This window comes from Lithobates pipiens, unplaced genomic scaffold (genome assembly GCF_037356315.1).
Source record: "Lithobates pipiens isolate NorthernLeopardFrog02 unplaced genomic scaffold, aLitPip1_a1.2 Scaffold_82, whole genome shotgun sequence".
In the NCBI taxonomy this organism is placed as follows: Eukaryota; Metazoa; Chordata; class Amphibia; order Anura; family Ranidae; genus Lithobates; species Lithobates pipiens.
In genome coordinates this window covers 700,403-711,207 of record NW_027507906.1, presented here as the reverse complement: position 1 = coordinate 711,207, position 10,805 = coordinate 700,403, and the positions used below count along the sequence as shown (strand labels likewise).

Here is a 10,805-nt window from a genome sequence, read left to right as displayed (position 1 = left end):
CATTAGACATGTGCACCATCAATAAATTTGTTTTGTTTCGTTCCGTTCCGTTCTGTTTCGTATTAGAATGAATTAGTATTTCGTCTGAAATTTCGTACGATTACGAATGTTCGTTATGATGAATTTATCATTATGAGGGGCTCCCTCATAATGATAAAAATGATAAAAAAAAGCACAATAATATTATTCTTGATATCACTAGAAAAAAAAAAGCCTTTTCAAATACATTTGCAATAGCTCCATGAGTATCACCAGCAAAGCAGCTTAATTATTATCCCATTAAAGAAGAAGAGAATTGTGCGTTGCATTTCAACTTTTCATAATTTGCCACGTCACGAATGTTAATTCTCCATTACGAACGCTGGTTTACAAGACCGAGCGCCTTTGGCTCGTCCTTGCTTCCGAGCATGTGTGTTTGTACTTTGGACTTTTGTCCGACGGACTTGTGTACACACACTCAGAAAATCTGACAACAGACACTTGTCCACAGAATTTTTTTTAAAGCCTGCCATCCAACATTTGTCTACGGAAAGTTGGCCAACAATTGTCTGATGGAACGTACAAACGGTCAGATTTTCCGACAGCAGCCTGTCATTACTGCCGTCGGAAAACCCAATCATGCGTACGCGGCTTTAGTACAGAACAGCCCCGATCCGTGGTGTTTCGGTCATGTGCCACATGACTAAAGTGTGCTGCAGAAAGAAGGAAGTGGAAGGATTAGCCAGGGCTCTTGACAGTCTCGTATGGGGAATGAGAGGTGACTGGTGTAGGGTGCTGTTGAGTCAGAGATACTGCCATTACCGGAACTTGCCGCAATGTCATAATGAGATTGTGCTGCAAAAAGCCTGTAGCCATTGGCGAGATCCAGCAGGTTGGAGGAAAGAGATGTCACTGGTTTCGTGCGAGATGGCTGCTATGAAGTCCAGAGTCACCACAACAGCACAGGTTCCATCATAAGACATCCACAGGAGGCTTCTTAACAGACTCCATAATGGTGAGAGACCACTGGCCACAACTTCCCTAACCTCCTGTGCCACCCTAAATCGGGACATAGTTTGGGGACTAATGCCCTTTACTGTAGTAGGAACCAAATAGACTTAAGTGCTCCAATGGAGGACTCAGGGCCCAAACATTATACCACATTAGCCAGTAGGAAGGGTTTTGGAGAGACTCAAGAACCTTTTAGCTTCTAGTGCCAAATCTAGCTAGAACCCTCCTGTAAATTTGATGAGATCCAGCAGGTTGGAGGAAAGAGATGTCACTGGTTTCATGCGAGATGGCTGCTATAGAGTCCAGAGTCACCACCACAACAGCACAGGTTCCATCATAAGACATCAACAAGAGGCTTCTTAACAGACTCCATAATGGTGAGAGACCGCTGGCCACAACTTCCCTAACCTCCTGTGCCACCCTAAATCGGGACATAGTTTGGGGACTAATGCCCTTTACTGTAGTAGGAACCAAATAGACTTACGTGCTCCAATGGAGGACTCAGGGCCCAAACATTATACCACATTAGCCAGTAGGAAGGGTTTTGGAGAGACTCAAGAACCTTTTAGCTTCTAGTACCAAATCTAGCTAGAACCCTCCTGTAAATTTGGCGAGATCCAGCAGGTTGGAGGAAAGAGATGTCACTGGTTTCGTGCGAGATGGCTGCTATAGAGTCCAGAGTCACCACCACAGCACAGGTTCCATCATAAGACATCAACAAGAGGCTTCTTAACAGACTCCATAATGGTGAGAGACCACTGGCCACAACTAACCCAACCTCCTGTGCCACCCTAAATCGGGACATAGTTTGGGGACTAATGCCCTTCATTGTAGTAGGATACAAATAGACTTAAGTGCTCCAATGGAGGACTCAGGACCCAAACATTATACCACATTAGCCAGTAGGAAGGGTTTTGGAAAGACTCAAGAACCTCTTAGCTTCTAGTACCAAATCTAGCTAGAACCTTCCCAGAAATTTAGGGCTTCAGATACAGAAGTACTTTGTCCTTTCATTGTTGCATTGTACTATTTTGTTTATTTTGATATTTTTCATTGCTGTTTTCTTATTGTTGTCTTATTTGGCTGTGCGTATAATGCACTTTATATTTATGATGTAGTCACACCCGGTGAAAGGTCTATGCTTAAAACATGTTGTATGAGAATTTCAATGTGACCTTTATCCAACTTTGCGTCTCTACTGAAATGACCTTAACCGCTTGTTCCAAACTAGTCTCCTTAAAATAAATAATATATCCAATAAGTTTCCACAGACAGATCAATAGTAGTTTCCTCTTAGCAGTATTTAAAGGTGATAAAACAGCAGGCAACATATATAAGGAATGCTGCCACAAGTCTTGTTATGTTCATCAACTCATATCTTCTGTACGTTGTACCTTAAAAATAGAGAAAAATGTTTATCCATTACAAATACAATATAGAGCTTTCATTTGAGGGTACATTTATCTATTAAAGCTGTAACTGATATTTTTGTGACTATTTGCCTCTGATATCCATTTTATGTTATTTTAGCTGTTTACTATCATGCTTGGGTGTTGATTTACTAAAGCCGGAGAGGGCAAATCTGGTGCAGCTCAGCATAGAAACCAATCAGCTACCAGGTTTTTTTCCCCTAAATGCTTAACTTAACCGGTTCCCGACCGGCGCATGCCGATGTACGTCGGCAGAATGGCACGGACAGGCAAATGGGTGTACAGGTATGTCCCTTTAAATTTACCGCCATGCCATCGCGTGCAAGCTTCTGGCGGTGTGTGCACGCTCCCGTCGGAACCTCCGTGAGCCCGATCGCGGGCCCTGTGGACTCGATCGCCTCGGGGATACCTCCGATCATCTCACGGGGGAGGAAGAACTGGGAGATCTGCGAGATGTTCGTCTGCCGAGCTCACAGTCAATGTGTTGTTAAGGAGCGGGGTCGGGAAACCGGCAGTCGCGTCCTTAACCGCTTGCGGACCAGCCAACGCAGTTTTACTGCGGCAGGCTGGCTCCGCTGTGCAAAATCATGTTATTGTACATGAGCTTGCACGCCCGCTGCGAGCTCCGTGGGACCAACCGCGGGTCCCGCAGATTCGATGTCCGTGGGGATACCCGCGATCGTCTCATGGAGAGGAAGAATGAGGAAATGCTAATGTAAACAAGCATCTCCCTGTTCTGCCTAGTGACAGTGTCACTGATCTCTGCTCCTTGTGATCAGGAGCAGAGATCAGTGACGTGTCACATGTAGCCACGCCCCTCCCCCCACAGTTAGAAACACGCCCCAGGACACACTTAACCATTACCCTCCCCCCTAGTGTGTAAACCCTTTACTGCCAGTGTCATTTACACAGGAATCACTGCATTTGTATAGCACCGATTGCTGTATAAATGACAATGGTCCCAAAAATATGTCAAAAATGTCCGATGTGTCCGCCATAATGTCGCATTCATGATAAAAATCGCAGATCGCCGCCATTACTGGTAAAAAAAAATATTAACAAAAATGCCATAAAGCTATCCCCTATTTTGTAGACGCTATAACTTTTTCGCAAACCAATCTATATACGCTTATTGTGATTTTTTTTTTAACAAAAATATGTAGAAGAATACGTATCGGTCTAAACTGAGGAAAAAATTTGTTTTTTTATATATTTTTGGGGGATATTTATTATAGCAAAGAGTAAAAAATATTGCTTTTTTTCAAACTTGTTGCGTTTTTTTGTTTATAGCGCAAAAAATAAAAACCGAAGATGGGATTAAATACCACTAAAAGAAAGCTCTATTTGTGGGAAAAGCAACACAGGACCACGCAATTGTCAGTTAAAGCGACACAGTGCCGAATCGCAAAAAGTGCTCTGGTCAGGAAGGGGGTAAAATCTTCCGGGGCTGAAGCAATTGAACCCTACAGGGGTTCTAAGCTTTCCCACTTGATCCAAAAAAGCAACATTTTTAGCTGGACTTACACTTTAAAGGGGTTGTAAAGGTAAATGTTTTTTCACCTTAATGCATTCTATGCATTAAGGTGAAAAAACATCTCACAGTGACGGCGCTCCCAGCCCCCCCGTTATACTTGCCTGACCGCTCGAAAGTCCCGCGCTCGCCCCCGACTTCTTCTTCACCACTCAGCCTGGCAGCTGATTGGCTGGAGTGGATGGATTGAAGGCAGCGCAGCCATTGGCTCGCGCTGCTGTCAATCACATCCAATGACGCGCTGCACCAGGGGCGGGGCCGTGTGATACAGCGAGCGGCTATAGCCGCCGGCTGTATCACGGGAGCGCGCCCGTAGGTGCTTCTCACCATGCGAGGGAGCTCGCATGAACGTGAGAAGCACCTGCGGGAAGAAGCACAGACAGCCACCGAGGGACCCCAGAAGACCAGGTACGGGGCCACTCTGTGCAAAACGAGCTGCACAGTGGAGGTAAGTATAACATGTTTGTTATTTTAAGACAAAAAAAAATACTTTAAAATCCCTTTAAGTTATTTAAAACGAATACCCCGTACACACGGTCAGATTTTACGACGGAAAATGTTCGATGGGAGCTTCTTTTCGGGAAATTCTGACCGTGTGTGGGCTCCATCGGACATTTTCCATCGGAATTTCCGTCACACAAAATTTGAGATCTGGATCTCAAATTTTCCAACAACAAAACCCGTTGTTGGAAATTCCGATCGTGTGCACACAATTCCAATGCACAAAGTTCACGCATGCTCGGAATCAAGCAGAAGAGCCGCACTGGCTATTGAACTTCATTTTTCTCGGCGCGCCGTACGTGTTGTACGTCACCGCGTTCTTGGCGTTCGTAATTTGTGTGACCGTGTGTATGCAAGACAAGTTTGAGCCAACATCCGTTAGAAAAAATACATGGATTTTGTTGTCGGAATGTCCGATCAATGTCCGATCGTGTGTACGGGGCATTATAAAGAAATTTTAACGACTACAACTCGCAGCCTCTTTAATGCTTACCCTGAAAGTGAATATTTATCTCTTCGCTCCTCTTCTTTACACTGTTGGCTGATGTCCTCACTTCACAGGAATAATTTCCAGAATCCTCCAGCTGGGCTGAGTGGACTTCATATTGGTCCGATGGACCGAATCCCTGGACATCCCTTCCATCTCTATAGAAAGCAAACAGCAGTTCTGTCTCTTGTCTGATCGGACTCAGACTTGTGTTACATAGAAGAGCCATGTGGTCTTCTTCTACCGTTGGATATAGGATTGCTGTAATGTATGGTTTGGAGAAGAGTTCTAGAAAAGCCAAGAATCCAAAGCAGAGTTCTTATTAAAATAATAAATCATTCTATTTTTGATTTACAAATTTCAGCACGTGTTTTGCACAGTCCCCATCGCCTCTCACCTTGTGTAACGACATACAGCTCTTTGCTTGTTTTCTTAATATTGTTGTTTAAAGCCTTGACTTCACAGGAGTAATTCCCAGAATCCTCCAGTTGAGCGCAACAATCTCCGTGTTGGTTGGATGAACTGAATCTTTGAACGCTTCGTCCTTCTTTATAGAATGCAAACTGCAGCTCTGTTGTTTGTTTTAGCGGACTTAGGCTTGTGAAACACATCAGGGTCATGTTATCACCTTCTACCAATGGATATGAAGTCAGTCTTATTTCTGTAGTTTGAAATAATTCTGTAAAGAATACATAAGCACATATATAATATTATTGGCACTGATAGGCTACATTGATGGGCACTGATGAGGCTCCACTCATGGGCACTGATTGGCTGCATTGATGGGCACTGGTGAGGCTGCAATGATGGACACCGATGAGGCTGCATTGATGGGCACTGATGAGACCGTATTGATGGGCACTGATGAGGCTACACTGATGGGAACTGATAGGCACTGATAGACTGCACTGATGGGCACTGGTAGGCTGCACTGATGAGCACTGATGAGGCTGCACTGATGGGCACTGTTGAGGCTGCACTGATGGGCACTGATAGGCTGCATTGATATGCACTGTTAAGGCTGCACTCATGGGCATTGGTGAGTCTGCACTGATAAGCTGCACTGATAAGCTGCACTAATGGGCACTGATGAGGCTGCATTGATGGGCACTGATGAGGCTGCACTGATGGGCACTGATTGGCTGCATTGATGGGCACTGACGAGGCTGCACTGATGGGCAACATTGAGGCTGCACTGATGGGCACCAATGAGGCTGAAATGATTGGCACCAGTGAGGCTGAAATGATTGGCACCGATGAGGCTGAAATGATTGGCACCTATGAGGCTACTTTGATGGGCACCGATGAGACTGTATTGATGGGCACAGATGAGACTGCACTGATGAGCACTAATAGGCTTGCGCTGTTGGCCACTGATGAGGCTGCACTGTTGGGCACTGATGAGGCTGTGTTGATGGGTAATGATAAGGCTGCACTGATGGGGCAGCACTGATAAGCTGCACTGATATGCTGCACTGATGGGCATTGATAAAGTCGTTTTTAAATATTTATTTTTGTAACTCAATTCTGCATAAAACATTTCACAGTGTAATTTCATGACATCATTTATAAGGGCGTGTTTAGGGGCGGAATTAGGGAAGGGCAGGGTAGGGGTTGAGTGGGGCAACTGGTGGTGAGTAACTCTTAAGTCCTGGTTAGTAGCTCAGGACTTGATATTTTGAGCCCCCTTTTTTATTAATTGCCAAAGAAATAGTCACGTCCCTCAAAAAAAGATGTGCTTATTAAAAATTGACTAGTAGTAATACTGAAGAACCTCTTCATGATTGGTTGAAATTAGTCAACCGATCATGTAACCCAATAGTAAAATGTAGATATTTAAGTCATGTATCAGTCATCAGGTGAATCATGTGGTACCCAAGACTGCAATAATAATCCCAGTGTCAGTGACTACCTTTCCCCTCAATTAAAATCAACGTGCTATTAACAATTGACAAGTTGTCATATGGAAGGACCTGTTAATAGAAGTGGCACAGACATCAGTCCTGTAATATGTCAGTGAGTCCAAAAAACATGCACTATAGTGTCTATTTAATGATTAGTCAACCGACCATGTAACCCAATAGTAAAATATAGATGTTTAACCACTTCCAGACCAGCCGCCGGTAGGTTGACTCGGCTGGGCAAATCGACGTTACCTTACGCCGCTTTTCCTTTTGGCCACTGGGGCCCGCAGCATGTGCCCGGAGCCAATGCGAGTGCCTGGCGGGTGAGATGACCGCCGGACTCCTGTGATCGCTCGTGACAGAGCAAGAACCATGATCTGTGTGTGTAAACACACAAATCCCAGTTCTTTCAGGGGAGTAAGTATTGTATGAACACCGATCTTCCTCTCCTCCTAGACAGTCCCATCCCCCCTACAGTTAGAACACAGTGAGGGAACACACTTAACCCCTTGATCGCCCCCTAGTGTTAACCCCTTCCCCACCAGTGACATTTACATAGTAATCAGTGCATTTTTATAGCACTGCTCGCTGTATAATTGTCAATGGTCCCAAAAATGTGTCAAAAGTGTCCAATTTGTCTGCTGCAATATCGCAGTCCTGATAACTGGTAAAAAAAAAAATAATAAAAATGCCATAGACCTAGTTTAGTAGGTTTTCTAGTAGGTGTCCCTCATCCTCACCCTAGTAAATGCGTGAAAGCTGTGCTGACTTCCATCTTCTAATTAGGTGTGTATACTGTATGTGATTGGGTATTCTTTGTAAAGTGAAGATTTACCTAATTTTCCAAGTTCTGGAGCAACTGCACTTGCAAACTTCACAGTATACAGTATTTGCCTTTAGTAAATCAGCCCTAATGAGTCCTCTTTGGACTTTTAATGGATAGCAAATTAAGTTCTAAACACCGAACAAGCTATATTGATAAGATGGTCACCTTGTATCTGGATATGTATTGCTTTACTCATCTTCCTTACTGTGGAGCTTGAGGTTTTCACCTCACAGGAATACTTCCCAATATCCTCCAGCTGAGCGGACTGGACTTCATATTGGTTTGATGAACTGAATCTCTGAACATACTGTCCATCTTTGTAGAAGGCAAAATGCAGTTCTGTCTCCTGCCTGAGCGGACTGAGAACTGTGTCACAGGTCAGAATCAGGTTGTCGCCTTGTGTCACGGGGTATGGAGTCTGATTTACTTCTGGACTTGAGAAGAGGTCTACAAAGGAATAGGACACGATTCAACAAGCTGGCTTGGATTTTGCAACTCTTAGCCCTTGTACACGCGGTCGGACATTCCGACGGAAAATGTCCGATCGAACCGTGTTGTCGGATAATCCGACTGTGTGTGGGCTCCATCGGACTGTTTCCGTTGGAATATCCGACGGACAAAGTTTTAGAGCTGGGCTATAAAACTTTCCGACAACATGATCCGATCGGACTTTGTCCGATTGTGTATAGAGAATTTTGATCGGACCAAGTGCCACGCATGCTCAGATCAAATTCCTAGACCAAAGCTATTGGCTACTAGCCTGAACGTAGTCCCGTCGTAACGAAATTACATCATCACGTTACCTACGATTAGATTTTCCGACAACTTTGTCCGACCGTGTGTATGCAACACAAGTTTCAGACAAAATCCGACGGATTTTGTCGTCGGAATGTCCGACCGTGTGTACAAGGGCTTATGCCCCGTACACACGATGGGGCTTTCCGATGGGAAATGTTAGATGTAAGCTTGTTGGCTGAAAGTCCGACCATTTCTATGCTCTATCGAACGATTGTTGACGGATTTTCCGCCAACAAATGTTGGCTAGCAGATTCTTACATTTTCCGCCAACAAAACTTTGTTGTCGGACTTTGCGATCGTGTGTACACAAAAGTTTACACATGCTTGGAATCAAGTACGAGCCGGAAGCGCTAGGTCTTGTAAAACTAGCATTCATAATGGTGATATCACGTACATCTTGTACGTCACTACGTTCGTAATTGTTGGCCAACATTTGTGTGACCACGTGTATGCAAGACAAGTTTGAGGCAATATCCTTTGGAAGAAAATCACCGGTTTTGTTGTCGGAAAATCCTATCGTGTGTACAGGGCATTACACAAAATGTAGTAACTGCTACATTGGAATAAGTCTTTTGATGAATAAAAAGAAGATCCATAAGGAAATGTCCATTAAATGAGAATTTGTCAAATATTCAGTCACTGAGATTTTTACGTCTTCCACATTTAGAAACATAGAAGAGTTGACCGTAAAGTAGTAATGTTCTTGTAGAATACATGATGGTTTCAAAATGCAAGCAATGTATATTTTTTTAAAGGAAGCAGACAAGCTTGACCTCTCAACCAATATGGCTGATGGAGTGTCAGCTTTATGGTTGGCTTCCTACTCACCCTTGCAAAAACTTTCAAATTAGGCAAGCACCAGAAATGGACAGTAGACTTCAAAATCCTTTATTGTTAAAAGTCCATGGTTAGTGGTACCAAAGCTAACGTGCTTTGGCTAAGCAGCCTCAGTCATAGCTCTCTTAGCCCTTGTACACACAGCCGGAGATTCCGACAACCAAATCCGTCGGATTTTGTCCGACGGATTTTGTCCGAAACGGTTGCATACACACAGTCGGACAAAGTTGTCGGAAAATCCGTCGTGATGACGTTATTTCGTTACGACGGGACTACGTTCAGGCCAATAGCTTTGGTGTAGGAATTTGATCTGAGAATGCGTGGCACTTTGTCCGATCGGAATTCTCTACACATGATCGGAGTATGTCCGATAGGAGCATTTTGTCGGAAAATTTTACCAAGTTGGAAAACTTGGTCCATCGGATACTCAGATGGAAACAGTCCGATGTAGACCACACACAGGCGGAATATCCGACAAAACGGTCCGATCGGACACATTCCGTCAGAATCTCCGACCGTGTGTACAAAGGCTTATACATATTAGAATGATCCTTAAGTACCCAGACATGTTTTAACCATCGACTTTTAACAATTAAGGATTTTCAGGTTTACAGTTGAGCTCCACAGTTTGCAGTATTGGATTGTTTTACCTTGGACATAAAGGAAGGATTCATCAGTGTAACTCGTGTCAGAGGAGGACTCAGATTTCTTTTCACATTTGTACTTCCCAGCTGCATCTTTATCGACATTAGGAATGATTAGGTTGGTGTCAGCCTTCAGTGGTCTTATGACTGCCTTGTCCTTGAAAAACATGGTGCGTCGTACTGAATACCCAGGCCAGCTGTAACATCTCAAAGACACATCATCCCCTTCATACACCAAGGGAGGAACTTGCAATATCAGATAACCTGAAAGTAAGAAAACATTGTCAAAGGGTCAGTTGACCTCTAAAACGGGTTGATTGCACACAGTAGCTTGGGTGGCACATGTATCATTAGATTTTTCTGATGTTGTCAAATGCAGCTGAACATTAAACACTGAACACTAAACATCTGCTGAAGCTTAGAAGAACACTAGAAACTTGATCCTGCAAACCCTCATTTCATTTATTCTAACAAATATCCTTCAAATCTCACCCCAAAGTACGACTTATACGTATTAAAGTGGTTGTAAACCCTTACAACCAACTTTGACCTACAGGTAAGCCTAGATTAAGGCTTACCTGTAGGTCCAATAAATATCTCCTAAACCAGGGATATGCAATTAGTGGACCTCCAGCTGTTGCAAAACTACAAGTCCCATCATGCCTCTGCCTCTGGGTGTCATGCTTGTAGCTCTCAGAATCTTGCTATGCCTCCTGGGACTTGTAGTTTTGCAACAGCTGGAGGTCCGCTAATTGCATATCCCTGTCCTAAACCTATACAGTTTAGGAGATATTTACCCTAAGACGGCACACAGGCGCACTGGGCAGGCCGCAGATCACGGCGATATGCCGCGAGTG

At 44.0% G+C, this 10,805-nt stretch overlaps 2 protein-coding genes across 2 annotated transcripts; both read right to left on the bottom strand.

Annotated features, from left to right (window-relative positions):
• Positions 1–1,293: 1,293 nt before the first annotated feature.
• LOC143973441 (Fc receptor-like A) lies at positions 1,294–6,003 on the bottom strand. The gene is made up of 3 exons (XM_077474423.1): positions 5,337–6,003; positions 4,946–5,227; positions 1,294–2,384 (listed from the first exon to the last, which is right to left on the bottom strand). Exons 1-3 carry the CDS (start codon positions 5,557–5,559, stop codon positions 2,284–2,286), a joined length of 606 nt encoding a protein of 201 aa, XP_077330549.1. The 5' UTR covers positions 5,560–6,003; the 3' UTR covers positions 1,294–2,283.
• Positions 6,004–7,790: 1,787 nt separating this feature from the next.
• On the bottom strand, positions 7,791–10,548 carry LOC143973434 (Fc receptor-like B). The gene is made up of 2 exons (XM_077474415.1): positions 9,955–10,548; positions 7,791–8,116 (listed from the first exon to the last, which is right to left on the bottom strand). The coding sequence occupies exons 1-2, from the start codon at positions 10,115–10,117 to the stop codon at positions 7,791–7,793; spliced, it is 489 nt and encodes a 162-aa protein (XP_077330541.1). The 5' UTR covers positions 10,118–10,548.
• Between the last annotated feature and the right edge of the window lie 257 nt (positions 10,549–10,805).